The sequence below is a fragment of the Haemorhous mexicanus genome, chromosome 25, assembly GCF_027477595.1.
Source record: "Haemorhous mexicanus isolate bHaeMex1 chromosome 25, bHaeMex1.pri, whole genome shotgun sequence".
In the NCBI taxonomy this organism is placed as follows: Eukaryota; Metazoa; Chordata; class Aves; order Passeriformes; family Fringillidae; genus Haemorhous; species Haemorhous mexicanus.
In genome coordinates this window covers 4,825,253-4,852,138 of record NC_082365.1, presented here as the reverse complement: position 1 = coordinate 4,852,138, position 26,886 = coordinate 4,825,253, and the positions used below count along the sequence as shown (strand labels likewise).

General features: G+C 47.4%; 1 protein-coding gene across 3 annotated transcripts; it reads right to left on the bottom strand.

Annotated features, from left to right (window-relative positions):
* Window positions 1–4,381: 4,381 nt before the first annotated feature.
* SLC16A4 (solute carrier family 16 member 4) lies at window positions 4,382–26,886 on the bottom strand. Of its 3 annotated transcripts, none has more exons than XM_059867866.1 (9): window positions 26,316–26,883; window positions 25,725–25,846; window positions 23,904–24,036; window positions 23,062–23,205; window positions 21,607–21,768; window positions 19,753–20,295; window positions 12,851–13,062; window positions 9,535–9,628; window positions 4,382–4,677 (listed from the first exon to the last, which is right to left on the bottom strand). In XM_059867866.1, the coding sequence occupies exons 1-9, from the start codon at window positions 26,323–26,325 to the stop codon at window positions 4,535–4,537; spliced, it is 1,563 nt and encodes a 520-aa protein (XP_059723849.1). In that variant the 5' UTR covers window positions 26,326–26,883; the 3' UTR covers window positions 4,382–4,534. The 3 variants fall into 3 exon arrangements, with proteins under 3 accessions (XP_059723849.1, XP_059723850.1, XP_059723851.1); XM_059867867.1 differs by having other exon boundaries at window positions 25,725–25,843; XM_059867868.1 differs by lacking the exon at window positions 23,062–23,205 and having other exon boundaries at window positions 26,316–26,886.

The following is a 26,886-nucleotide window of genomic DNA, read 5'->3' as shown; positions in this document are numbered from 1 at the left end:
GCTCCAGTTTTGGAGAATAAGGAGTTGGTGACATTGGTCTGTCACATTGGTGACGTTGGTCTGATGGAGAGAGGGCAGGACTCTCCTTGAGGTCCTGCAGGTTTGGGGGGAGCTTTGCTGGAGTGCTGGGAAAGTCCCAGCCTTGGCTTGCAGTAATTCTGGTTTTATCAAGGGCAGAGCCTGACCACAGAGAGTGTGGGGCAGGACAGGTCCATTTTGTGTCCTCTGAATGCCCAGATCCCTCTTCTAGCTGCTGTGTCCTGCTTTTCAGTCAGGCAGAATGCAGAACAAGGAAGGGAAAGCTGCAGCTGGTGGCCAGGACACTCAGGGGTGTACAGTGTATAAATTATAAATAAAAATATATAAATAATAGATGTATTAATTATAAATATAGCTATAAATATATAAATAATATGTATAAATAATATAGAAATAATATGTATAAATAAATTAGATAATTATATATAAAATATATAAAAATTCTATCAAATGATATAAAATATAAGTAAAATGTATAAATAAATTAAATAATTATATGTTAATATATAAATGTTTATATGGAATAATACAAAATAAATAAGTTAAATAATTATATATAAAATATATAAAATCTATAAAATTATATCAAATATAAGGAATGTGTATAAATAAATTAAATAATTATATATTAATATATAAATGTTTATATTGAATAATATAAAGTATAAATAATATTTATAAATAAAGTAGATAATTATATATAGAATATATAAAAATTCTATAAAATGATATGAAATATAAGTAATATGTAGAAATTAAATAATTATATATTAATAAATAAATGTTTATATGGAATAATATAAAATATAAATAAGTTAAATAATTATATATTTAAAATATTAAAATTTTATAAAGTTAAATAAAATATAAGTAATATGTATAAATATATTTTAAAATTATATATTAACATATAAACGTTTATATGGAATAATATAAAATGTAAATAATATGTATCGATAAATTAAATAATTATATATTAATAGATAAACGTTTATATGGAATAATATAAAATATAAATAATATTTATAAATAAATTAGATGATTATATATAAAATATATAAAATTTCTATCAAATTTTATGAAATATAAGCAATATATATAAATAAATTAAATAATTATATATTAATAGATAAATGTTTATATGGAATAGTATAAAATATAGATAATATGATATATGGATAATATAGATAATATAAAATGTATAGATAAATAAAATATTTCTATATAAAGATATTTTAAATTATATTAAATAATATAAAATTTAAAGAATATGTAAAAATGAATTAAAATAAAGTATAAATAATATAAAATAATTCCAGTGTGTGTGGATGGGGTGGGAGGTGTGGACACCACGTCCTGCTGAGATGTTTCTTGGTGGCCAAAGAGGTGAAAATAGCACAGGGCTTGTGAGAGGAGGAGGGTGTTGAGCAGAGGCTTCATTTCAGGGAGAGGGAGAGAGCAGAGCCTGAGAGGAGCTGGGACTGTGGGCACTGGGAGCAGCAGGTGAGGAGGGAGCTGTGGGGGCTCCTTCCATCCCCCAGAGCTGGGACTGTGGGCACTGGGAGCAGCAGGTCAGGAGGGAGCTGTGGGGGGCTCCTTCCATCCCAGAGCTGGGACTGTGGGCACTGGGAGCAGCAGGGCAGGAGGGAGCTGTGGGGGGCTCCTTCCATGGGGACTGTGGGCAGTGGGAGCAGCAGGTCAGGAGGGAGCTGTGAGGGGGCTCCTTCCATCCCCCAGAGCTGGGATTGTGGGCAAGGCCAGGAGGGAGCTGTGAGGGGGCTCCCTCCATGGGGATTGTGGGCACTGGGAGCAGCAGGTCAGGAGGGAGCTGTGGGGGGCTCCTTCCATCCCAGAGCTGGGACTGTGGGCACTGGGAGCAGCAGGGCAGGAGGGAGCTGTGGGGGGCTCCTTCCATCCCAGAGCTGGGACTGTGGACAGTGGGAGCAGCAGGGCCAGGAGGGAGCTGTGGGGGGCTCCTTCCATGGGGACTGTGGGCAGTGGGAGCAGCAGGTCAGGAGGGAGCTGTGAGGGGGCTCCTTCCATCCCCCAGAGCTGGGATTGTGGGCAAGGCCAGGAGGGAGCTGTGAGGGGCTCCTTCCATGGGGATTGTGGGCACTGGGAGCAGCAGGGCAGGAAGGAGCTGTGGGGGGCTCCTTCCATGGGGATTGTGGGCAGTGGGAGCAGCAGGGCCAGGAGGGAGCTGTGGGGGGGCTCCTTCCATCCCAGAGCTGGGATTGTGGGCACTGGGAGCAGCAGGGCCAGGAGGGAGCTGTGGGGGGCTCCTTCCATGGGGATTGTGGGCACCGGGAGCAGCAGGTGAGGAGAGAGCTGTGAGGGGGCTCCTTCCATCCCAGAGCTGGGATTGTGGGCACTGGGAGCAGCAGGGCCAGGAGGGAGCTGTGAGGGGCTCCTTCCATCCCCCAGAGCTGGGATTGTGGGCAAGGCCAGGAGGGAGCTGTGGGGGGCTCCTTCCATGGGGATTGTGGGCAGTGGGAGCAGCAGGGCCAGGAGGGAGCTGTGAGGGGCTCCTTCCATCCCAGAGCTGTGATTGTGTGCAAGGCCAGGAAGGAGCTGTGGGGGGCTCCTTCCATCCCAGAGCTGGGACTGTGGGCAAGGCCAGGAGGGAGCTGTGGGGGGCTCCTTCCATCCCAGAGCTGGGACTGTGGGCAGTGGGAGCAGCAGGTGAGGAGGGAGCTGTGAGGGGGCTCCTTCCATCCCAGAGCTGGGATTGTGTGCAAGGCCAGGAGGGAGCTGTGGGGGGCTCCTTCCATCCCACGGAGCTTTGCTCCTGCTCTGGTCAAAGCCAAAAGCCAAAGCTGCTCTTGGGGAGACGCAGAAAAAAACTAAAATCCTAAAATGCCTTCCAGAAAGAAATGCTAAAATCCTGAAGCTTTAGGATTGGAAAAGCTCCCACACGGTTCCTGTGTCAAACCAAAGCTGCTGGTAATGTTTGAGTTGGGGAGAGTGAGGAACTTTATTGTTTCACGAGGTGAAAACTCAGGTGTTTTTAAGTGAAAGTTTCATCCCTGCTGCAGAAGGGCTCGGCTGAGGGCTGAGTGCAGGATTGGCTGGGTTTGGTTCATCCCCCTGCAACTCCCAGTGCCTTCAACACCCCAGAAATCCTCATCCAGAAATCCTGGTGCCTTGGACAGTGACCCCTGGGGACCCTCACTGATATTCTCTGGCCCATCCCAACCCCGAGTGCGGCATGCTGAGGTGTCAGGTGCAAACTGATGATGGGTGCAGTGGAAAGGACAATTCCCAAAGCACCTGCAGAGTCCTGGGAGAAGATGTCAAACAGCATGTGAGAAATGGACTGGTTTGTAGCACTGATCTTCCCCATTCCCTGTGATTTTTGCCCCTTTTAAGCTCAGTTTCTTTGGCACTGTGGAATTGTGTCACTGCTGGGTTTGGCCCATCATCTGTAGAGGAACTTTCTTGTGACAGTGTTGGAGCTCCTTGAAACTGTCACAGTATTCTGTAGCTTTTTATTAAATATACACCACCTCATTTTGGGCTTGAAATGATCTGTTTCACAGTTTAAAGGACTGTTTCTATAAGGGAAACAACTCTCTTGCTGCCTTAATATTAAAAAAAAAGGGATGAGGAATAAAAGGGGTAAGAAAAAAAATAGTATCATTAAATCACCTTAATAATTAAAAAAGGGAAAGGTAAAAAGAAAGATAATGCCATTGGCTGGAATGAATATCCCAGGTTGAAATGATAATTTCAAATACCAATTTTTTTACTATAATAATTTCAAATACCAGATTTTTAAAAATTGCACCTTCACTACTGGAAGGAAAGTCCAGGCTGCTGTGTTGTGTCTTATCCATCCAAATGAGGTCTGTGGGATGCTGGCTGGATCCAGGCTCAGCACTGGAGCTGCCTCTGGAATGGAATCTCTGGGAGTCTCTGGAGGGTTGGGAAGCTGGGGAGGGGTGGGTTTGGTCTCTGGCTTTGCTGTGTTGTGGTTCTGGCTTTAATTAAAACTGGTTTTGCCTCCAGGTCCCGTGTGCTGTGGCAGTAACTGTGCCTGGGATGTGGAGTGGCCCCGCTGCAGCATCCTTCCCCCAGAGAGAGGAGCTCCTGGAGCAGCTGATCCTGGTGGAAGTCTCACCCTGCCCTCCCTGTCCCTGCTCTCATCCCCCCAGGGCCAGTTGTTTGTGTGTGAGCAGAATGAGCTGAAATCTCTGGCACTGGGAGCTGCTCATCCCACGAGGTGAGTGAGTCAGCTCTGCTCTGGGAAGGACAGAGCTGAGGATTAAATCTGAGAGGCAGAAAAACCCAGCTCAGGAGCAGAGGCACCATGGGCTGCCTTTTCCCCAGACACTCCACACTGTGCATTTCTCAGCTGGCTTTAATCAGCACAAATATCCAGCTATCCAAACTGACATCCAGAAATTCCAATTTTCAGTGTTGCTGCTGTTGATCCTTCCCAGTGCAGGCAATGGCTGTCCCACGTAGGTGTGATCAAAGCCCAGCCTTTAAAACTTCAGCTCTTGTCCAAATTGGCTTTTCTTAGCTTCCATTTTTGGGCTGCAGGCTCGAAGAAGAAGGAGATGGGTGAGATGAGAGCACAGGCTCCAGCAAAGAGGAAGGAGCAGGCGTAGGTCTGGGTGTAGTCATAGAGCCACCCTGCAGGAGAGGAGGTTGTTATTAAAGCTGGGGGATTTTTCTCAGCGAAAAAAATAATTCAGGGAGGTGGGTGGGAGGCAAAGGATGTGTGTTCTCTTCTAAGAATTGCTCAGATATTTCCCTTAAATTATTTTAACTCTTCCTGGGCAGCATTTCCTGTAAGGAAATGACAGGCAGGTCATTTTTCCCAGAGCCAGCTTTGATCCTTGCAGTGGACATGGTGTTTAATTGGATTGAATTTAATCCCTGAATTTCTTTTGTTTTTTCCTGTTTAAGTAAGGAAAAAGTGGCTGATGGAAGATCCCCTTGGATTGAAGGGATGACTTGCACATGTTGGTATTTGCAACATCTGGGCTGCAAAGCCTCTGTTCTCCAGCCTTGTCTTGTGTGAGCAGACCCAGTTTCATGTCCTTTGTCTAGCAGGAGAGACCCCAGGCCAGGAGCTGGAAGTGAACTTGATAAAAGTAGCTCTGGGAGGACTTAAAAGGAAAAGCTGAATTCCAGTGAGCCTCAGGAATGTCTGGAGGATTCAGGTCACCTTTTAAAGTGACCTCCAAGTGTTGGGTTTGGTCCTGGCAAATCATCAGGGCTCTGGGCAGTCCTTTGGAAGGTGGAGAGTTCCTCTCTTTGAATCTAAAATCTGCAAAGTGCTGGGAGCTGCTGCTGCACATAAAAACCCAAATCCAGTCCCAAATGTGGTGTGGGGTGGGTGGGTGTGGGGCAGCAGCTGAGCCAGATCTGCTGCTGGTGTGAAATGCAATTCCTCTGGAGACATCCATGGAATCCAGACATCCACGGGCTTCCCTGAGTTCCACAAGCAGCAGATCTGGCCCAAACCTGGGCTTCTCACACCCAGGAGAGGCCAGCATGCAGTCCCTGAGTTCCACAAGCAGCAGATCTGGCCCAAACCTGGGCTTCTCACACCCAGGAGGGGACAGCATGCAGTCCCTGAGGCTCGGAGCCATGGAAAGGGAGGGTGCCAGTGAAGTGTGGGGTCTGTGCTGGAGCAGAGGCACTGCCATTCCCCGCTGTAGATTTCCACAGGAGGTTTTACAAAGCACAGAACATCTGCTTTTGCCCACTTTCAGTTTCTCTTGGCTCACTGCTGTCTGGGGGGCAGTCCCTGTGTTTGCTCCTCAGGGATGTCCTGGGAGCCACCTCCTGGAGGAGCTGTAGCTGGAGAGGAAGATGCATCCCCTGGTGGGATCCATTCCCTGCTGGGATCCATCTCCTCATGGGATCCATCTCATGTTGGGATCCATCCCCTCATGGGATGCATCCCCTGGTGGGATCCATTGATCCATCCCCTGCTGGGACCCATCCTGTGGTGGGATCCATCCCCTCATGGGATCCATCCCCTCATGGGATCCATCCCCTGCTGGGATCCATCCCCTCATGGGATCCATCTCATGTTGGGATCCATCCCCTCATGGGATGCATCCCCTGGTGGGATCCATTGATCCATCCCCTGCTGGGACCCATCCCAATCCCTGTGGGATCCATCCCCTCATGGGATCCATCCCCTGCTGGGATCCATCCCCTCATGGGATCCATCCCCTGCTGGGATCCAACCCCTCGTGGGATCCATCCCCTCATGGGATGCATCCCCTGGTGGGATCCATTGATCCATCCCCTGCTGGGACCCATCCTGTGGTGGGATCCATCCCCTCATGGGATCCATCCCCTCATGGGATCCATCCCCTGCTGGGATCCAACCCCTCGTGGGATCCATCCCATGTTGGGATCCATCCCATAGTAGGATCCATCCCCTGGTGCTGCACTGGGGGACTCTCCCATGACCCTGAGGTTCATTCCCAGGGCTGGGATCTGTTTCTGCTGCCTGGAAGTCTCTGGGATGTGGAGAGGGGATGCTGACGTAGTTATTTGTGAGAGGAACAGGACAGAGTGCTCCAGGTGAGTTCTGATTTATTGCAATTCCTTAAATATCCTTCAGGATATTTCTTAATTTTAATTTTTTTTTACTTTCCTGGGGTTTTTTTGGTGCTGAATGGGATTTAGGTGCAGTGGGATTCACCAGCACTGCCTCACTGGCAGCACAGCCACCAACTTCCATCACACCCCAACCTTTTGAAGCATCTCCAGTCTCTGCCCTCAGTTAATTTCCAAAACAAAACAATAATCACTCCTGCTGCAGAAGGCTGAGCTAGGAGCTTGTGGTGCTCAAACCCCAGCAAAGCAGCAGTTTTGTGAGGAATGCTGGAAAATCCCAGCAATTGAATCCAGACTAAACATTCCCAGCACTGCTGGTGCTACCAGCTGGGTCAGGCTGTTTAAATGGTACTGCTGATCTTTAATCAGAAGTTTTATTTATTCCTGATGCCCTGAGGAGCAAAATTCACTGGGAAGGTGAAGGCAAAATTTAGCAAACATCTAAATACGAGTGCCAGCAGAGCTTTTGATGACTCCATCCTCTCCCTTTTCACCACCCAAATTTCTTGGGTCTGGAGTTTGTCCTCTGGGGGCTGGAATCTCTTCCAGAATTTGCTTTACAGGCTTTGCTTCAGCTCTTGTGCATTTTGAGTCAGTGATTTGTACTGCTTGTGGAAATAAACTGTGCCCTTCTCTCCTCAGCTTGCTCCTGGCTGCCAAAATAATGTTTATTCTGCTTTGGGCTGGGTTTTTTCAGCATCCAGAGGTGCCAGTGGATGGGGAGCTCTGAAGGGGTCTCCAGACTTTCCCTTTGGGTCCTGCCAGCTGCCCCTGGATTTCAGGGCTTTCAGCTGAACACATTTGCAGGTAAGTCACCTTTTCCTTCCATTAGGCTTTGGTCTAATATGCAAATTAGGCAATTTTACCCTTTCCAGTTCTCATTAGCCATCATTATTTCCACTGTGTAAAAACACTTGGGTTTGATGAAATTGTAATTCTAAACTCAAGATTTTTGGGAAGTGAGAGCACCAAATCCCAGGGTCTCACAGAGTGTTTAAGTCCTGCTTTCTGCAAGGAGCAGATGGTTTTGGACATTTCATCAGGAGGTTTTTTGTCTCACTCAGTTTTCAATTAAAACTGCATTGCAAGAGAAAATTACAGAATTTCTCTTGGATCCCAAGCCTGGATCCTGAGCTCTGGATTGTTTCCATCCTGCTCTGCCTGTAACAAGATGGATCCAGGAGTGTTTTGCTTCTTGGCTTTATTTGGCCTTTATTTATCCCACCTGCCTTAAGCCTGATTTCTCTGGAAAGCTTTTTGCAGGAAAAAAAAGGCAAAAAGCTTCCCATTAGTGCAGATATCTTGCAGCTGGATGGAAATTTAACTTTTTTAACTGCAGTGTGAGTGTGGATAAGTGACAGCCAGGGTGTTTATCCCCTGCTGTTTGTTACTGTGCCAGGGGAACTGAGGGATGGCTGAGTGCTCAGTGCACCCCTTGTACAGCAGCAGGGATCTGCAGTCCAGGCTGTGCATCACCCTGACACTGGGAGGCTCCTGGTCAATGAAATGTTTTGGCTCCTTGGAATTGCATCCACGGACAGAGCAGAACCAGCCCAGGGATATTGATTGGGAACATTAATTTTTCCCTGTGAATGGAGCTGGAATTCACAGAACCCTTGGCAGCTTCCAGCCAGGCCCCTCTGCAGGCTGGGGGCAGCTGATTTGGAGGGCAAGGAACAAACAGTGATGGTTTGGGCTGGAAAGGGCCCTAAAGCTGCTCCCATTCCACCCCTGCCATGGCAGGGACACCTCCCACTGTCCCAGGCTGCTCCCAGCCCTGTCCAGCCTGGCCTTGGGCACTGCCAGGGATGCAGGGGCAGCCCCAGCTGCTCTGGGCAGCCTGTGCCAGGCCCTGCCCACCTTCCCAGGGAACAATTCCTGCCCAAAATCCCATCTATCCCTGCCCTCTGGCAGTGGGAACCATTCCCTGTGTCCTGTCCCTCCCTCCCTTGTCCCCAGTCCCTCTCCAGCTCTCCTGGAGCCCCTTCAGGCTCTGAGCTCTCCCTGGAGCTTCTCCTCTCCAGGGGAGCACCCCCAGCTCTCCCAGGCTGGCTCCAGAGCAGAGGGGCTCCAGCCCTTGGAGCATCTCCGTGGGCTCCTCTGGACTCTCTCCAAGTCCTCCTGCTGTTGTTCCCCAGGGCTGGGGCAGCTCTGGGGTCTCACCTGAGTGGGGCAGAGGGGCAGAATCCCCCCTCCCCTGCTGCCCAGGAGCAGCTGGGCTGCAGGGAAGGGAAAGCTGTGTCCTGGCCAAGCTGTTTGGAGGAGAACAAGCCCCCTGCTCCCTAGCAGAGGCTGGACACTCATTCCTAAACACTTGAAATCTCCCAAATCCTCACAGCTGCCTTGGTTTCCTGGCAGAGGGGGAAGAGCAAAGGCTTTTCATGCTCCTTATCTCTGGGCCCAGAGCTCTGGTGGCTGAGCTCTGTAATCTCTGTCAAAACAAGAGATTACTGAGGCTTCTCCTGATGTTCCAGTGCCTCTGCCTGGTGGGAATCTTGCTGAGTCTGTCCTTGCTTTCCCTTCCTCTCCTTGCTTCCCCTCCAGTCCAAGTTCAGTGTTATTTTAACACCACTGGGAGTAAAATCCATGGAAATGTGCTTGTTACCCTGCTGTGCTCAGGGCTGAACTCTGCACGTGGGGCTTCACTGCATTTTCCAGAGATTCCAGGCAGCGTTTTCTAAATACTCCAGGCAGCATTTTCCAAGCTGCTGGTTGGATTTTTGCAAATTCCCAAGAAAAATGTTGCCTTTCTATAAAAATACATTTCTGAAATAGGATTTTTTTTTTTCCCTCTCTCTCTTAGAACAGAAAACCCATTCTGGGATGGATCCCTGTAGGAGAGTGAACCAGCAGCAGGTTTATCCTGGATTTCTGGGGTGGGTGTGGGTTTTGTGTAACATCACTCACCTGCTAGAGGGGGTCCTCCCATGGCTCCTATCCCTGCAAAGAAAGCAGCAAACCCCAGGTAGCTGTGGAGCTTCTCCACGCCCACCAGATCCACCTGTTGGGAAACCAAAATACAAAATTAGTGATTGGCTTCAGAGGAGTGAATATGCACAACAGATTGATTGGTTTTTTATTTTTTTTTATTTTTTTTTTTTTTTTAAGCACAAGAGATGATTTGATTCTTTTTTCTGGGGAATTTCCTCTCCAGCTGCAGCTTTGGAAGGACTGGGCCCCTGTAGGTCTGATCCAGCCTGGAACCAGTTTGCCTCCCTAAGGCAGCTGTGGGAAGGACTGGGATGGGAGATGCCTCTCTGCCTTCCAGAAAGAAATGCCAGATTATAATGGTGCCTCCTGCCTGGATCAGGGAATCCTGGAATGGTTTGGGCTGGAAGGGACCTCAAAGCCCACCCAGTGCCACCCCTGCCATGGCAGGGACACCTCCCACTGCCCCAGGCTGCTCCCAGCCCTGTCCAGCCTGGCCTTGGGCACTGCCAGGGATCCAGGGGCAGCCCCAGCTGCTCTGGGAATTCCATCCCAGCCCCTCCCCACCCTCCCAGGAACAATTCCCAATTCCCAATATCCCACCCAGTCCTGCCCTCTGGCAGTGGGAGCCATTCCCTGTGTCCTGTCCCTCCCTCCCTTGTCCCAAGCCCCTCTCCAGGTTTCCTGGAGCCCCTTTAGCTCTGGAAGGGGCTCCAAGGGGATCTGGATCCCATTTAGCCACTGGAAGGGGCTCCAAGGGGAACTCCTGGATCCCCTTTGGGCTCTGGAAGGGGCTCCAAGGAAATCTCCTGGATCCCCTTTAGGCTCTGGAAGGGGCTCTGAGCTCTCCCTGGAGCCTTCTCCTCTCCAGGCTGAGCCCTCCCAGCTCTCCAGGCTGCCCCCAGCCCTGGGAGCAGCATCCCTGTGGTGTCCAGGGGACCCTGCTGCAGTTCTGGGTGTCCCAGGTGGTTCTGGGATGGTTCTGGGTGTCCCAGGAGGTTCTGGGATGGTTCTGGTGTCCTAGGTGATTTTGAGATTGTCCTGGGTGTCCCAGGTGGTTCTGGTTCTGATGTCCCAGTGGTTATGGGATGGTTCTGTTTCTGGTGTCCCAGGTGATTTGGGATGGTTCTGGGTGTCCCTCTTAGGTGATTCTGGGATGGTTCTGGTGTCCCAGGTGATTCTGGGATGGTTCTGGTTCTGGTGTCCCAGTAGCTCTGGTTCTGTTGTCCCAGTGGTTCTGGTTCTGGTTCTGGTGTCCCTGTGGCTCTGGGATGATTCTGGTTCTGGTTCTGGTGTCCCAGGTGATTCTGGGGTGGTTCTGGGATGGTTCTGGTTCTGGTGTCCCAGTGGCTCTGGGATGGTTCTGGCTCTGGTTCTGGTGTCCCAGGTGATTCTGGGATGGTTCTGGCTCTGGTTCTGGTGTCCCCATGGCTCTGGGATGGTTCTGGCTCTGGCTCTGGTGTCCCAGTGGCTCTGGGATGGTTCTGGCTCTGGCTCTGGTGTCCCAGTGGCTCTGGGATGGTTCTGGCTCTGGCTCTGGTGTCCCAGTGGCTCTGGGATGGTTCTGGCTCTGGCTCTGGTGTCCCAGTGGCTCTGGGATGGTTCTGGCTCTGGTTCTGGTGTCCCCATGGCTCTGGGATGGTTCTGGCTCTGGCTCTGGTGTCCCAGGTGGCTCTGGGATGGTTCTGGCTCTGGCTCTGGTGTCCCAGTGGCTCTGGGATGGCTCTGGCTCTGGTGTCCCAGTGGCTCTGGGATGGCTCTGGCTCTGGTGTCCTGCGGCTCTGGGATGGTTCTGGCTCTGGCTCTGGTGTCCCAGGTGATTCTGGGATGGTTCTGGTTCTGGTTCTGGTGTCCCAGCGGCTCTGGGATGGTTCTGGCTCTGGTTCTGGTGTCCCAGGTGATTCTGGGATGGTTCTGGCTCTGGTTCTGGTGTCCCCATGGCTCTGGGATGGTTCTGGCTCTGGCTCTGGTGTCCCAGTGGCTCTGGGATGGTTCTGGCTCTGGCTCTGGTGTCCCAGTGGCTCTGGGATGGTTCTGGCTCTGGCTCTGGTGTCCCAGTGGCTCTGGGATGGTTCTGGCTCTGGCTCTGGTGTCCCAGTGGCTCTGGGATGGTTCTGGCTCTGGTTCTGGTGTCCCCATGGCTCTGGGATGGTTCTGGCTCTGGCTCTGGTGTCCCAGGTGGCTCTGGGATGGTTCTGGCTCTGGTGTCCCAGTGGCTCTGGGATGGCTCTGGCTCTGGTGTCCCCGTGGCTCTGGGATGGCTCTGGCTCTGGTTCTGGTGTCCCAGTGGCTCTGGGATGGCTCTGGCTCTGGTTCTGGTGTCCCAGTGGCTCTGGGATGGCTCTGGCTCTGGTGTCCCAGGTGATTCTGGGATGGTTCTGGTTCTGGCTCTGGTGTCCCAGTGATTCTGGGATGGTTCTGGCTCTGGTTCTGGTGTCCCATGGCTCTGGGATGGCTCTGGCTCTGGTTCTGGTGTCCCCATGGCTCTGGTTCTGGTGTCCCAGTGGCTCTGGGATGGTTCTGGCTCTGGCTCTGGTGTCCCAGTGGCTCTGGGATGGTTCTGGCTCTGGTTCTGGTGTCCCATGGCTCTGGGATGGTTCTGGCTCTGGCTCTGGTGTCCCCGTGGCTCTGGGATGGTTCTGGCTCTGGCTCTGGTGTCCCCGTGGCTCTGGGATGGTTCTGGCTCTGGCTCTGGTGTCCCAGTGGCTCTGGGATGGTTCTGGCTCTGGCTCTGGTGTCCCAGTGGCTCTGGGATGGTTCTGGCTCTGGTTCTGGTGTCCCATGGCTCTGGGATGGTTCTGGCTCTGGCTCTGGTGTCCCCGTGGCTCTGGGATGGTTCTGGCTCTGGCTCTGGTGTCCCCGTGGCTCTGGGATGGTTCTGGCTCTGGCTCTGGTGTCCCCGTGGCTCTGGGATGGTTCTGGCTCTGGCTCTGGTGTCCCCGTGGCTCTGGGATGGTTCTGGCTCTGGCTCTGGTGTCCCCGTGGCTCTGGGATGGTTCTGGCTCTGGCTCTGGTGTCCCCGTGGCTCTGGGATGGTTCTGGCTCTGGCTCTGGTGTCCCGTGGCTCTGGGGTGGCTCTGGCTCTGGTGTCCCAGTGGCTCTGGTGTCCCCGTGGCTCTGGTTCTGGTGTCCCATGGCTCTGGGATGGTTCTGGCTCTGGTGTCCCAGTGGCTCTGGGATGGCTCTGGCTCTGGCTCTGGTGTCCCCGTGGCTCTGGGGTGGCTCTGGCTCTGGTGTCCCGCGGCTCTGGGGCAGGAGCAGGAGCCCAGCCCTGCCCGGGCCCAGCAGCACTCACCAGCACGGGCAGCAGCAGCGCCATGAAGCCTCCGCAGCAGACGGCAGCGGCCGCGGTGTAGGCCAGCAGCAGGGCGAAGGAGGTGGCCAGCGGCCCCAGCAGGTGGGTGGCCCCGCTCAGCAGCAGGTAGGTGACATGGAGGTGGTACCTCTTGGTCCAGCCCTGGTCGGCCAGCCAGCCCGAGAGCAGCTGGCTCAGCATCTCCGTGACGCCTGCGGGAACAGCAGCGCTCTCACCCGGGGCAGTGGGGCATCCTGGGTTCTCTGGCATTTTATAAACTATTGCTTCATGCAAACTTCTTGGATATTATGCATTAATTATAAAGTCAGCTGTATTTTATATTATTATTTTTTCAGTATTTGTATTAAATGGATACTTGTAATACTGAAATTCTCTTTTTTCTAGGCATTTTATAAATTATTTCTTCATAGAAATGTATTGGATATTATACATTAATTATAAAGTCAGCTATATTTTATATTATTATTTTTTCAGTATATATATTAAATGGATACTGTATAATACTGAAATTCTGTTATTTCTAGGTGTTTTATAAATTATTGCTTCATGTAAACTTCTTGGATATTATACATTAATTATAAAGTCAGCTATATTTTATATTATTATTTTATTCAGTATATGTATTAAATGGATACTCTGTAATACTGAAATTCTGTTATTTCTAGGCATTTTATAAATTATTGCTTCATGTAAACTTCTTGGATATTATACATTAATTATAAAGTCAGCTATATTTTATATTATTATTTTATTCAGTATATGTATTAAATGGATACTCTGTAATACTGAAATTCTATTATTTCTAGGTATTTTATAAATTATTGCTTCATAGAAATGAATTGGATATTATACATTAATTATAAAGTCAGCTATATTTTATATTATTATTTTTTCACAATATATATATTTAATGGATACTCTTTAATACTGAAATTCTATTATTTCTAGGTATTTTATAAATTATTGCTTCATGCAAACTTCTTGGATATTATACATTAATGATAAAGTCAGCTATATTTTATATTATTATTTTTTCAGTATATATATTAAATGGACACTCTGTAATACTGAAATTCTATTATTTCTAGGTATTTTATAAATTATTGCTTCATAGAAATGAATTGGATATTATACATTAATTATAAAGTCAGCTATATTTTATATTATTATTTTATTCAGTATATGTATTAAATGGATACTCTGTAATACTGAAATTCTGTTATTTCTAGGTATTTTATAAATTATTGCTTCATGCAAACTTATTGGATATTATACATTAATTATAAAGTCAGCTATATTTATATTATTATTTTATTCAGTATATATATTAAATGGATACTTGTAATACTGAAATTCTGTTATTTCTAGGTATTTTATAAATTATTGCTTCATGTAAACTTATTGGATATTATACATTAATTATAAAGTCAGCTATATTTTATATTACTATTTTTTCAGTATATGTATTAAATGGATACTCTATAATACTGAAATTCTGTTATTTCTAGGCATTTTATAAATTATTGCTTCATAGAAATGAATTGGATATTATACATTAATTATAAATTCAGCTGTATTTTATATTATTATTTTATTCAGTATATGTATTAAATGGATACTCTGTAATACTGAAATTCTATTATTTCTAGGCATTTTATAAATTATTGCTTCATAGAAATGAATTGGATATTATACATTAATTATAAAGTCAGCTATATTTTATATTATTATTTTTTCAGTATATGTATTAAATGGATACTCTGTAATACTGAAATTCTGTTATTTCTAGGCATTTTATAAATTATTGCTTCATGCAAACTTCTTGGATATTAATCATTAATTATAAAGTCAGCTATATTTTATATTATTATTTTTTCACTATATATATTAAATGGATACTCTGTAATACTGAAATTCTATTATTTCTAGGTATTTTATAAATTATTGCTTCATGCAAACTTCTTGGATATCATACATTAATTATAAAGTCAGCTATATTTCATATTATTATTTTATTCAGTATATGTATTAAATGGATACTCTGTAATACTGAAATTCTGTTATTTCTAGGCATTTTATAAATTATTGCTTCATGCAAACTTCTTGGATATTAATCATTAATTATAAAGTCAGCTATATTTTATATTATTATTTTTTCAGTATATGTATTAAATGGATACTCTATAATACTGAAATTCTATTATTTCTAGGCATTTTATAAATTATTTCTTCATAGAAATGTATTGGATATTATACATTAATGATAAAGTCAGCTATATTTTATATTATTATTTTTTCAGTATATATATTAAATGGATACTCTATAATACTGAAATTCTGTTATTTCTAGGCATTTTATAAATTATTGCTTCATAGAAATTTATTGGATATTATACATTAATTATAAAGTCAGCTATATTTTATATTATTATTTTATTCAGTATATAAATTAAATGGATACTCTGTAATACTGAAATTCTGTTATTTCTAGGTATTTTATAAATTATTGCTTCATGCAAACTTTTTGGATATCATACATTAATTATAAAGTCAGCTATATTTTATATTATTATTTTATTCAGTATATAAATTAAATGGATACTTTGTGTAACATTGAAATTCTGTTATTTGTAGATATTTTTATATTTTATTGCTTCATATAAATTTATTAGATATTATACATTAATTATAAAGTCAGCTATATTTTATATTATTATTTTTTCAGTATTTGTATTAAATGGATACTTGTAATACTGAAATACTCTTTTTTCTAGGCATTTTATAAATTATTGCTTCATAGAAATGTATTGGATATTATACATTAATGATAAAGTCAGCTATATTTTATATTATTATTTTATTCAGTATATATATTAAATGGATACTCTTTAATACTGAAATTCTGTTATTGCTAGGTATTTTATAAATTATTGCTTCATAGAAATTTATTGGATATTATACATAAATGATAAAGTCAGCTATATTTTATATTATTATTTTTTCAGTATATGTATTCAATGGATACTCTGTAATACTGAAATTCTGTTATTTCTAGGCATTTTATAAATTATTGCTTCATGTAAACTTCTTGGATATTAACAATTAATTATAAATTCAGCTGTATTTTATATTATTATTTTATTCAGTGTATATATTAAATGGATACTCTAATACTGAAATTCTGTTATTTCTAGGTATTTTATAAATTATTGCTTCATAGAAATGAATTGGATATTATACATTAATTATAAAGTCAGCTATATTTCATATTATTATTTTATTCAGTATATGTATTAAATGGATACTCTATAATACTGAAATTCTGTTATTTCTAGGCATTTTATAAATTATTGCTTCATAGAAATTTATTGGATATTATACATTAATTATAAAGTCAGCTATATTTTATATTATTATTTTATTCAGTATATGTATTAAATGGATACTCTGTGTAATACTGAAATTCTGTTATTTTTGGGTATTTTTATATTTTATTGCTTCATGTAAATTTATTAGATATTATACATTAATTATAAATTTAGCTATATTTTATATTATTATTTTTATTTAGTAGATGTATTAAATGGATACTTTGTGTAACTTTGAAATTCTGTTATTTCTAGGTATTTTTATATTTTATTGCTTCATATAAACTTCTTAGCTGTTATAAATCTAGTTATATTTCATAGTATTTTATATTTGTTTTTATTATTTGTAGTATATATAATATATTGAGACTTGACTTTGCAAAATATTTAAATTCTGTTATTTCTCTAGATATTTTAATATATTGTTACTTCATATAAATTTATTAGATATAAATGTAACTGTATTTTATATTAGTATTTTTATTTAGTATATGTATTAAATTGATACTTTGTGTAATGTTAAAATTGCATTATTTCTAGATATTTTTATATTTTATTACTTCATATGCATTTATTAGCTATTATAAATCTAGCTATATTTTATAGTATTTTATATTATTTTTATTATTTGTAGTATATGTATTATATTGATACTTACAGTATTTTATCTTTTATATTACTAATATTACAATATAATATAATATAAATAATATAATATAATATAACATAACGTAATTTATATTATATTATATTATATTATATTATATTATATTATATTATATTATATTATATTATAATATATTATATTATTATATTATATTATATTATATTATATTATATTATATTATACTATATTATACTATATTATACTATATTATATATCGTATATTATATTATATTTTTATATTATCTATATTATTTTCTAAAAAAACTATTTCATATAGTTAAATTATACTTATCTTCACATTACTATGTTTATTATTTAGTATTTGCATATTTTAAATATTTTTATATTTTATATACATTAAAATATGATATTACCTATTATATACTCTAATATAGTTCTATTTTGCAGTATTTTATATTATTTATATTATTATTATAGAGTATTCATATTATACTTGATTATTTATATTAACCTTAATATAATTTATTCTTCTATTTATTTGATAATGTTAATGATTTGCACTATTGTATATTACTATATCCATTATTTTTATATATGTTTATTTCTATAGTTTTAAATTATTATATTTATCTTTATTACTGATTTTTATCACATTACTTTATTTTTTTATTCAGAATTATTTCTGTTGTTGGCTGTGTCACATCCCAATTTCCCTGTTCTTGGTGAGCACATCACCAAAAACCTCCAGGTGTTTTTAGGCTACAAAATCCAGGGTTGGGGTTTTCCCTTTTCCTTTGTGCTGCTCTACCCAAGGGCACCAAAGTGCTCTGGGAAAATTCCCTTCGGGGGGAATTCCACCCTCAGGGACTCTGCTCCCTGAAATGCCCTAAATCAGGAGAGAGCAACCTGCTGAAGAGAAAAATCTGAGCTTCAGAAGAAAAATGCAGCCGAGGTTTTATTTTTTCTAAAACTAATTCTATTTAAATTCTAAACCCCCAGGCATTTTCTAGAAACCCAGACATTTCAGAGGCTCAGCAGCCTCTAATAAAATAGATTACTATTTTATATTTAATATATAAATATATCTAATAAAAGAGTTGTTGGGGTTTTGAGAGTCTGGGGTTTGAGAGCTGTTTTTGACATTTCTTGGTACATTTTAATGAAGCAAACATCAAGGAGCTCTGGAGTGAGCTCATGTCCCACTAAGCCTGTGTCCCTCCCACTCCTAACCCCAAACATCCATTAATCCCTGGGCATTCCTAACACCTCAGCAGCTCCTCCCTGCTGAACATTCCCCAGCACTGCAGAAATAAAATCGGGTTTGTACAATAAAATATTCGCTGCTGACTGAGGCTGGAGCCACTTTCTTAGCCCAGCATGGCTTTGGTGTTAATCCTAGCTTAGAGCCAGGCAAGGGTTTGGGTTTTGGGGAGTGTGCCTTAGAGCCAGGCATGGGTTTGGGTTTTGGGGTTTGGGTTTGGGGAGTGTTCTTTATAACCAGGCATGGGTTGGGTTTTGGGGAGTGTGCCTTAAAGCCAGGCAAGGGTTTGGGTTTGGGGAGTGTTCTTTATAACCAGGCATGGATTTGGGTTTTGGGGAGTGTGCTTAGAGCCAGGCAAGGCCTTGGGTTTGGGAAGTGTTCTAAACCAGGCATGGATTTGGGTTTTGGGGAGTGTTCTTTATAACCAGGCATGGCTTTGGGTTTTGGGGAGTCTGCCTTAAAGCCGGGCATGGGTTTGGGTTTTGGGGTTTGGGTTTTGGGGAGTGTGCCTTAAAACCAAGCATGGGTTTGGGTTTGGGAAGTGTGCTTAGAGCCAGGCATGGGTTTGGGTTTTGGGGAGTGTGCTTAGAGCCAGGCAAGGGTTTGGGTTTTGGGGTTTGGGTTTTGGGGAGTGTGCCTTAAAACCAAGCATGGGTTTGGGTTTGGGGAGTGTTCTTTATAACCAGTCATGGGTTGGGGTTTTGGGGAGTGTGCCTTAAAACCAAGCATGAGTTTGGGTTTTGGGGAGTGAGCCTTAGAGCCAAGCAAGGGTTTGGGTTTGGGAAGTGTTCTTTATAACCAGGCATGGATTTGGGTTTTGGAGTTTGGTTTTAGGGGAGTGTGCCTTTAAAACCAAGTACTGGTTTGGGTTTTGGGGTTTGGTTTTTGGGGAGTGAGCCTTAAAGCCAGGCATGGGTTTGATTTTTGGGGACTGTGCCTTGTTTTCTCCCCCACTTGGGGGTGGATATTCCAAATCCAGATGCCTGGATCTGAGCATGGTTTTGGGGAATGTGCCTTAAAACCAGGCTTGGGTTTGGGTTTTGGGGTTTGGGTTTTGGGGAGTGTGCCTTAAAGCCAGGCATGGGTTTGGGTTTTGGGGAGTTTGCCTTGTTTTTTCCCCACTTGGAGTTTGGGATATGCCAAATCCAAATGCCTGGATGTGGGCATGGGTTTGGGGAATGTGCCTTAAAACCAGGCTTGGGTTTGGGTTTGGGAAGTGTGAATTAAGACCAGGCAAGGTTTTGATTTTTGGGGACTGCCTTGTTTTTTCCCCCCATTTGGAGGTGGATGTGCCAAATCCAGATGCCTGGATCCACATTAATGTGGGAGGGTTTTCCCCCAATATTGAATTTCTCCCTTTTGGGTTAAGCTGGAGGGTTCTGGATGCACCTCTGGATTCTGGTGGCTTGTGGGTTGAAGCCCAGCAGGGCTTGTGGTGGGCAGAGAGCACCTTGTAAGTGGAGATTTGGGGTTTTGGGGAGCAGGGAGGGTCTGGCATCATCCAGCTGGCACTGGGCTGAACCTGTGCCAGGAGGATCCATCCCAGGACATGTCTGGGGCCATTTCTGGGCAGAGTTGGGGGTGTTTTTCTGTGAGCTGGGGTGGGAGGGGTCCCTGTGCCTACCAGCCACGGCGATGAGGTAGGAGCCATCCCTGCTGCTCATGCCCAGCGTCCTGGCTCTGGCCACCAGGTGGAAGAAGGGCACGAAATAGGCCAGGTGGCTGAAGAGGAAAGACCAGGTGAAGATGAAGAAAACGGGATCCTTTAGCGGGGAGAAGTCCAGCAGAGGCTGAGGAGGTTCCTCTTTGGTGGCTGCAGGGGGCTGGGGGCCTCTCCTGGCCCTGGTGGGGGGTTCTGAGGAGCAGCTCTCCGGGCTGGGTTTCTGCAGCCTTCCCCAGGCAGGACTGGCTGGCTCAGAGACATCTCTGCCATGGGGCACCACGAGTGACACTGAGCTGGGAGCCTCCTGTGCCTGGAGAAGCTGTGATTCCCTCTGAGTGCTTCCATCTGAACACCCACCAGGAGCTTCTGGATCCTTCTCTGCCCCTGAAGACCCCCAGTGTTGATTTCTGGCGGATTCCCGAGGCAGCTGGGGGCTGACAGGCCACAGCAGCATGCTGGAAGGCACCAGGTTCAGCATGATGCCTCCAAACACCAGCAGAGTACCTGAGGGAAGGCAAAAGGTGGTTTGTTCTTGGGTTGGAAAGGGGGGAGCAGCAGGAAATGGCCTCTGTGGAACAGGGTGTGATTTTCAGTGATGGTGGAGAAGGTTCTGTTTGCCTTCTCCTTCTGCAGGAGTTAACTAAACAGGGATTTTTATTCCTGTTTTTCTAGCTGGAAGTTCATTTGCTGTGATGCACAGAACAAATCCACAGCTGCCTCTGGGATCTGTTTGCTTTTCCTCATTTGAAGTCAGGATGGACCTTCAAGATGGTCTTGAATCACTACAGTGAAATGAGGGATCTCTGGTTTGATTTCTGAGATCTGTGCTTTGACTCTGATTTTAATGAGTGATTAAGTGTTTAATTATTAACAAGATGTCCCCAAACTATCCTAGAAGAGGCAGAGTTATTCCTTGGTGTGCTGAATTTTTAAGAGCCTCTTAGAGCCTCCAGATCTCCCCAAATTCCCTCTCAGAGCTGATGAATTGGAAGGAACAGGATTCAGCTGCAGCTTTGGAAGGACTGGGCCCCTGTAGGTCTGATCCAGCCTGGAACCAGTTTGCCTCCCTAAGGCAGCTGTGGGAAGGACTGGGATGGGAGATGCTTCTGTGCCTTCAGCTGCCCAGACCTGGAGGAAGGAGTTTGAAACTCTGAATACCTTCCAGAAAGAAATGCCAGATTATAATGGTGCCTCCCTGCCTGGATCAGGGAATCCTGGAATGGTTTGGGCTGGAAGGGACCTCAAAGCCCACCCAGTGCCACCCCTGCCATGGCCAGGGACACCTCCCACTGTCCCAGGCTGCTCCAAGCCCTGTCCAGCCTGGCCTTGGGCACTGCCAGGGATGCAGGGGCAGCCCCAGGGGAACTGAGGGATGGCTGAGTGCTCAGTGCACCCCTTGTACAGCAGCAGGGATCTGCAGTCCAGGCTGTGCATCACCCTGACACTGGGAGGCTCCTGGTCAATGAAATGTTTTGGCTCCTTGGATTTGCATCCACGGACAGAGCAGAACCAGCCCAGGGATATTGACTGGGAACATTAATTTTTCCCTGTGCATGGAGCTGGAATTCACAGAACCCTTGGCAGCTTCCAGCCAGGCCCCTCTGCAGGCTGGGGGCAGCTGATTTGGAGGGCAAGGAACAAACAATGATGGTTTGGGCTGGAAATGGCCCTAAAGCTGCTCCCATTCCACCCCTGCCATGGCAGGGACACCTCCCACTGTCCCAGGCTGCTCCCAGCCCTGTCCAGCCTGGCCTTGGGCACTGCCAGGGATGCAGGGGCAGCCCCAGCTGCTCTGGGCAGCCTGTGCCCTCTCACCTTGCCAGCCATAGGCCTCGATGAGCAGCTGGGTGAAGGGGGCCATGAGGAAGGTCAGCCCCATGCCCGAGCGGGCCAGGGCGTTGCAGAAGGCCAGGCGAGCCCGGCAGCGCTTGGCCGTCATCACTGCAGCTGCCTGGTACAGGCAGGCAAAGCCCATCCCTGGGGAGGGGAAAAGGAGAGTGAGAGACTCAGCAGGCAAAGCCCATCCCTGGGGAGGGGAAAATAAGGGACTCCCACCCCAGAGAAACTCCATCCCTGTGGGAAGGGGGAAAACAACATGAGACTCCCACCACAGACTCCATCAGGCAAAGCCCATCCCTGTGGGAAGGGGGAAATTGAGAATAAAGGTTCCCACCATAGAGAGACTCCATCAGGCAAAGCCTCTCCCTGAGTGTGGAGCCTGGCTGGGCAGGGCTGCTCCTGTGTGAGCCTGGGACTGCCACTGCCCAACGGAGCTGCTCCGAGGAGTAAAGTCAGAGCAGTGACAATGGCACTGCACTGACAGCCCAGTGTGGGAACTGCAAAAACATCCCTGAGGGAAGGGGGAAAATGAAAGGCTCCCACCACAGAGAAACTCCATCAGGCAAACCCCCCCCCATCCCTCTGGGAAGGGGGAAAATGAGAATGAGGGGCTCCCATCCCAGAGAGACTCGTGGTGCTCCATGGCAGAGATGTCTCTGACCCAGCCTTGGGAAGGCTGCAGAAACCCATCCCAGAGAGCTCCTCCTCAGAAACATCCACTGAGGCCAGGGGAAGCCACAAATCCCTTCCAGTCCCAAAAAGGGGCTCCTGTGTGGGGATTCCATGTGCTGCTGTCCCAAGCTGGCAGTGCCTGGCTCGGCAGCAGAGGGGATTTCTGCTCTCACAGTCAGGGGAGAGCGAGATCTGGGGGGTGGGCTTTGGTGTCTGGGGGATTGGAGGCTCTGCCCTTTTATAAGGGATTTTAAAAGGCCAGGATCCGTGTAGGTCCAGGAAAAAAATCAAGGTTAGTTGGGACTGGGATGTTGAAACTGGTGTTTTATTCTGAGCATGAAACTTTGGCAGTTCACACGGTGTCTCACAGAAGGGAGCTGGGGATGCCTTGGACTGGAGGTTCATGGATTTACAGGATATCCTGAGCTGCAAGGGACCCACAAGGATCACATCCAGCCCTGCCCTGCACAGACACCCCCAAATCCCACCCTGGGCATCCCTGACAGTGCTGTTCCAAACCCTCCTGGAGCTCTGGCAGCCTCTGGGCTGTGCCCATTCCCTGGGGAGCCTGGGCAGTGCCAGCACCCTCTGAGGAAAAAACCTTTCCCTGATCTCCATCCCAAACCCCTGGCACAGCTCCTTCCTTGGATGCAGTCCCTGATCACCTCAGGCTCCTCCAGCTGAACAAAACCCCCTTCCCCAGGTTTAAGGCTAAAGAAGCTGATTTGCTGCCCATGCAGTAAACCGTGGCCATCTCACCCAGCAGGAAGCCCATGGAGAAGCAGAGGAAGGGGACACTGGTGGCCTGAGTGCTGAGCAGGCAGCCCCCAGCCACCAGCCCAGCCCCGAGCACGGAGGTCGGCCGCTCTCCCAGGCGCTGGCACAGCACGGCCACCAGCGGGGCTGCAAGGCAAGCAGGGACACAGCTCAGCCCAGGGGGACACAGCTGCTGTGGCAGGGCTTGGGGACTGGCTGGGACCCCTGGGAAGCCTCAGGAGGCAGCGGGGGACAGGGGGTGTGGGAGGGGTTAATGTTCAGCAGAGAGACTTTGCCGTGCCCTGAGCTCGGGGAGTGGGGCAGGGAAGGAGGCAAAGCCCAAAGGTTCAGCTCTCCTGAGCCTCCTTCCTCAATCACACCATGCCCAGCAGCTCCAAGCTATTCCACAGCTGGGACAAGAGTGTTGTTTGCTCTGGAACTGTACAATAAACCTACAGGGAAGTTCAGGGGATCCCAGAATGGTTTGGGTTGGAAGAGACCTCATTGCTCATCCAGTCCCACCCCTGCCATGGACAGGGACACCTTCCCCTATCCCAAATTGCTCCAAGCCCTGTCCAGCCTGACCTTGGACACTCCAGGGACCCAGGGACAGCCCCAGCTGCTCTGGGCACCCTGTGCCAGGGCCTGCCCACCCTCCCAGGGAAGGATTGAAGGATTCCTTCCCAATTTCCAATTTCCTCCCCCTATCCCATCTGAAGGCCCAGTGTTTAGAGCACATTCCTGCTCGGACACGTGTGGGTGCCATGTCCAGTCTGGAGCAGTCTGGGGTGGGAACTGGATGCACGGAGCCCCCTCAGTGCCCCAGCCCTGGGACAGCAGCTCACCTCCCAGGAAGCGCAGGGAGGACATGATGGAGCCGATCCAGCTGAGCTGCTCTGAAGATCCCCCCATCTCCTCTCGGAAAGCCACGAAGAAAATCCCGAAGGTCTTGAGAGTCCCCATCACGAGCACATTGACCTGAGTTGAGAGGGGGTGGAGGGGAGGTGCCACAGGGCATCAGGAGGGGGAAAAGCTTTTCCTTCCCCTCATTTTGGGGGGATGTGGGAGAAACAAAGGGGGACGCTTGAACTGGTGTTGGGGAATGCAGCAGGGTGGGCTGGGGGTGGCCATGCTGCAGTTTGGTCTCAGCAGACCGTCAGCAAACCCTTTGCAAACTGATTTTCCAAAGGAAAGGAACAAAGTTTCTTTCCCTTTCCCTTTCCCTTTCCCTTTCCCTTTCCCTTTCCCTTTCCCTTTCCCTTTCCCTTTCCCTTTCCCTTTCCCCTCCCCTTTCCCTTTCCCTTTCCCTCTCCCTTTCCCTTTCCCTTTCCCTTTCCCTTTCCCTTTCCCTTTCCCTTTCCCTTTCCCTTTCCCTTTCCCTTTCCCTTTCCCTTTCCCTTTCCCTTTCCCTCTCCCTTTCCCCTTCCCTTTCCCTTTCCCTCTCATCCTAGAGCTCAGCCCTTGTAGGATGCTTTTACTTTGAAGTTACTTTTTAGTACTGCACCAATGGTCAAAATGGATCAGTTCGGAGCTCACTGGGAGCTGCTGAGGGGGTGAGGGCAGCAGGGATGGATGTTAACTGGGGCAGTTTCCCAGGATTTCTCTGCCACAGGGGCAAAGGACAGACAGTTTGTGTCCTGAATTTTAATTCCTGTTGTCTCCCTGGTGGCAGGTGGTTAATGATTGGCAGGGAGTTACTCGGGGTGGATTTGAAGGGAGGAAAGCTTTCCTAGCTTGGGGCATGGTGCCTTCTTTACAGTTGGACTCAGTGACCCTAAAGGTCTTCTCCAGGCTTCACAATCCCTTGATTCATCTTTGGTGGGAAGATTCAGCCTGGGGCACAGAGAATTAGTGGATTTAAGGGGTGTTGAGGTGCCAGGTCCTCCCAGAGAGCACCCGAGAGCGTGTGCTGCTCCCAGTCAGTCCCTGGCTCCCAGCTCACTGCCCGAGGTGGGACCATGCCCTTGCTGAAGGGACAGGACACCCCTTTGGGGTTTGACACCCTTTGGGGTTTGACACCCCTTTGGGGTTTGACACTCCTTTGGGGTTTGACACTCCTTTGGGGTGATGTGTTTGAGTTGGGAAAAGCCATCCTGGCAAGGGGACCCTCCTGTCCATCACTAAGAGGTTTGCAGGGGGCATTCCACAGGGAATGGCATGGCTGGGGTGAGCCCTGGGATGGCTGGGGTCAGCCTGTCCTGTGCTGGGGTCAGCCTGTCCTGTGCTCAGCCTGTCCTGTGCTCAGCCTGTCCTGTGCTCAGCCTGTCCTGTCCTGTGCTCAGCCTGTCCTGTGCTCAGTCTGTCCTGTCCTGTGCTCAGCCTGTCCTGTGCTCAGTCTGTCCTGTCCTGTGCTGTGCTCAGTCTGTCCTGTGCTCTGTCTGTCCTGTGCTCGGTCTGTCCTGTGCTCGGTCTGTCCTGTGCTGTGCTCAGTCTGTCCTGTGCTCTGTCTGTCCTGTGCTCGGTCTGTCCTGTGCTCGGTCTGTCCTGTGCTCAGTCTGTCCTGTGCTCGGTCTGTGCTGTGCTCGGTCTGTCCTGTCCTGTGCTCGGTCTGTCCTGTGCTCGGTCTGTCCTGTGCTGTGCTCGGTCTGTCCTGTGCTCTGAGCCAGGCTGGAGATCCCCCTGCCCCTATTCCATCCCCGGGAGGGTTTGGACCATTCCCCGCTTACCAGGAAGAAGTGAAACACCACTCCCCACGCCCACCCTGCGCCTGCTGCTCCCGTGCCTCGGCTCTTCCCGGCTGATGGAGCCTCCGGAGCCTCCAGCTCTTCATCCTCCTTCCCCTCTCCTGCTGGCGAGAGCGTCAGGACACGTGAACACCTTCCACGTTCTGGTCCCATTCCCAACCATTCCCAACCATTCCCAACCATTCCCAACCATTCCCAACCATTCCCTGGAGCCCCGGGCTGTGCTGGGGCAGACACCACGCTCGCATTCACTCGTGTGATTCGTCCACCGGACTCTCTGACAATTCCACGTTATTCCTGTCTGGAAACAGATTAATATTCTTCCTCATTCCCACCAAATTGCTGTAACCACTTCAGCTTTCAGGGCGGGCGAGTGCCTTCGTGCTGCTCTGGCAGCTTGGGCTGTGCCAGAAGCCCGGGGGTCACTCGGAGCTCTCTGCCAGCTCTCCCACTCCAGCTTTCTCTGCTTCCATCCTCTGACCCACCCCGTGCCCCTGGCAGAGGCAGGATCCTGCCCGAGGCAGCAGCTGGACCCTACAGCACCTGGGGTGATGATCTGGAACTTTTCCTTACCGCCTTGCATGCTGGAAAACCCTCCCCGGAACAGTCGACAGCAAAGAGGAATCTCTTCAATCTTTTCAGAGCCTCTTCAATCTCTTCAGAGCCTCTTCAATCTCTTCAGAGCCTCTTCATCTGCCCCAGAGATTAAATCCCCCCTTCCTGACTTGGCAGCCCAGAATCTGCTCTCTCATTCCCGTGCGGTGAGGATGAGGATGATGGTGTCTGTGCTGAGCGGGACATGGAGCCTGGCAAGCGCTGGGGGGACGGACCCATCCTCTTCCTCCTCCTCCTCCTCCTGCAGAGCTCGGCTTGTGAGGCCCCAGGGCCGGCAGTCCCTCCCCTTGCCCAGCTGGGAACAGGAAACCCGGGGCGTTTGGAGCAGAAATCCTGTTGGGAAGGAAAAGGAGGGGGAGCCTGCAAAGTTCGAAGCCGGGGGAAAGCTCCGGGTCCCGCCCGGGCAGAGCCGGGCTGGCAGCGCTGGGCTGGAGCCGGGCTGGGGCCGCTGCTGCCCGCAGGGGAGCGGAGCTCGGTCCCTGCCTGTCCCGCACGGCCTCGGCCGGGAACGGCACTGGAACAAACGGGA

Excerpts from the sequence above, each read along its gene's own strand:
- SLC16A4 (XM_059867866.1), bottom strand. Across the intron at positions 21,769-23,061 it reads CTCCATGGGCTTCCTGCTGG|GGATGGGCTTTGCCTGCCTG; the intron begins GTGAGATGGCCA and ends TCCCCTCCCCAG. Across the intron at positions 9,629-12,850 it reads CGCTGCTGCTGCCCGTGCTG|GTGGATCTGGTGGGCGTGGA; the intron begins GTGAGTGCTGCT and ends GTTTCCCAACAG.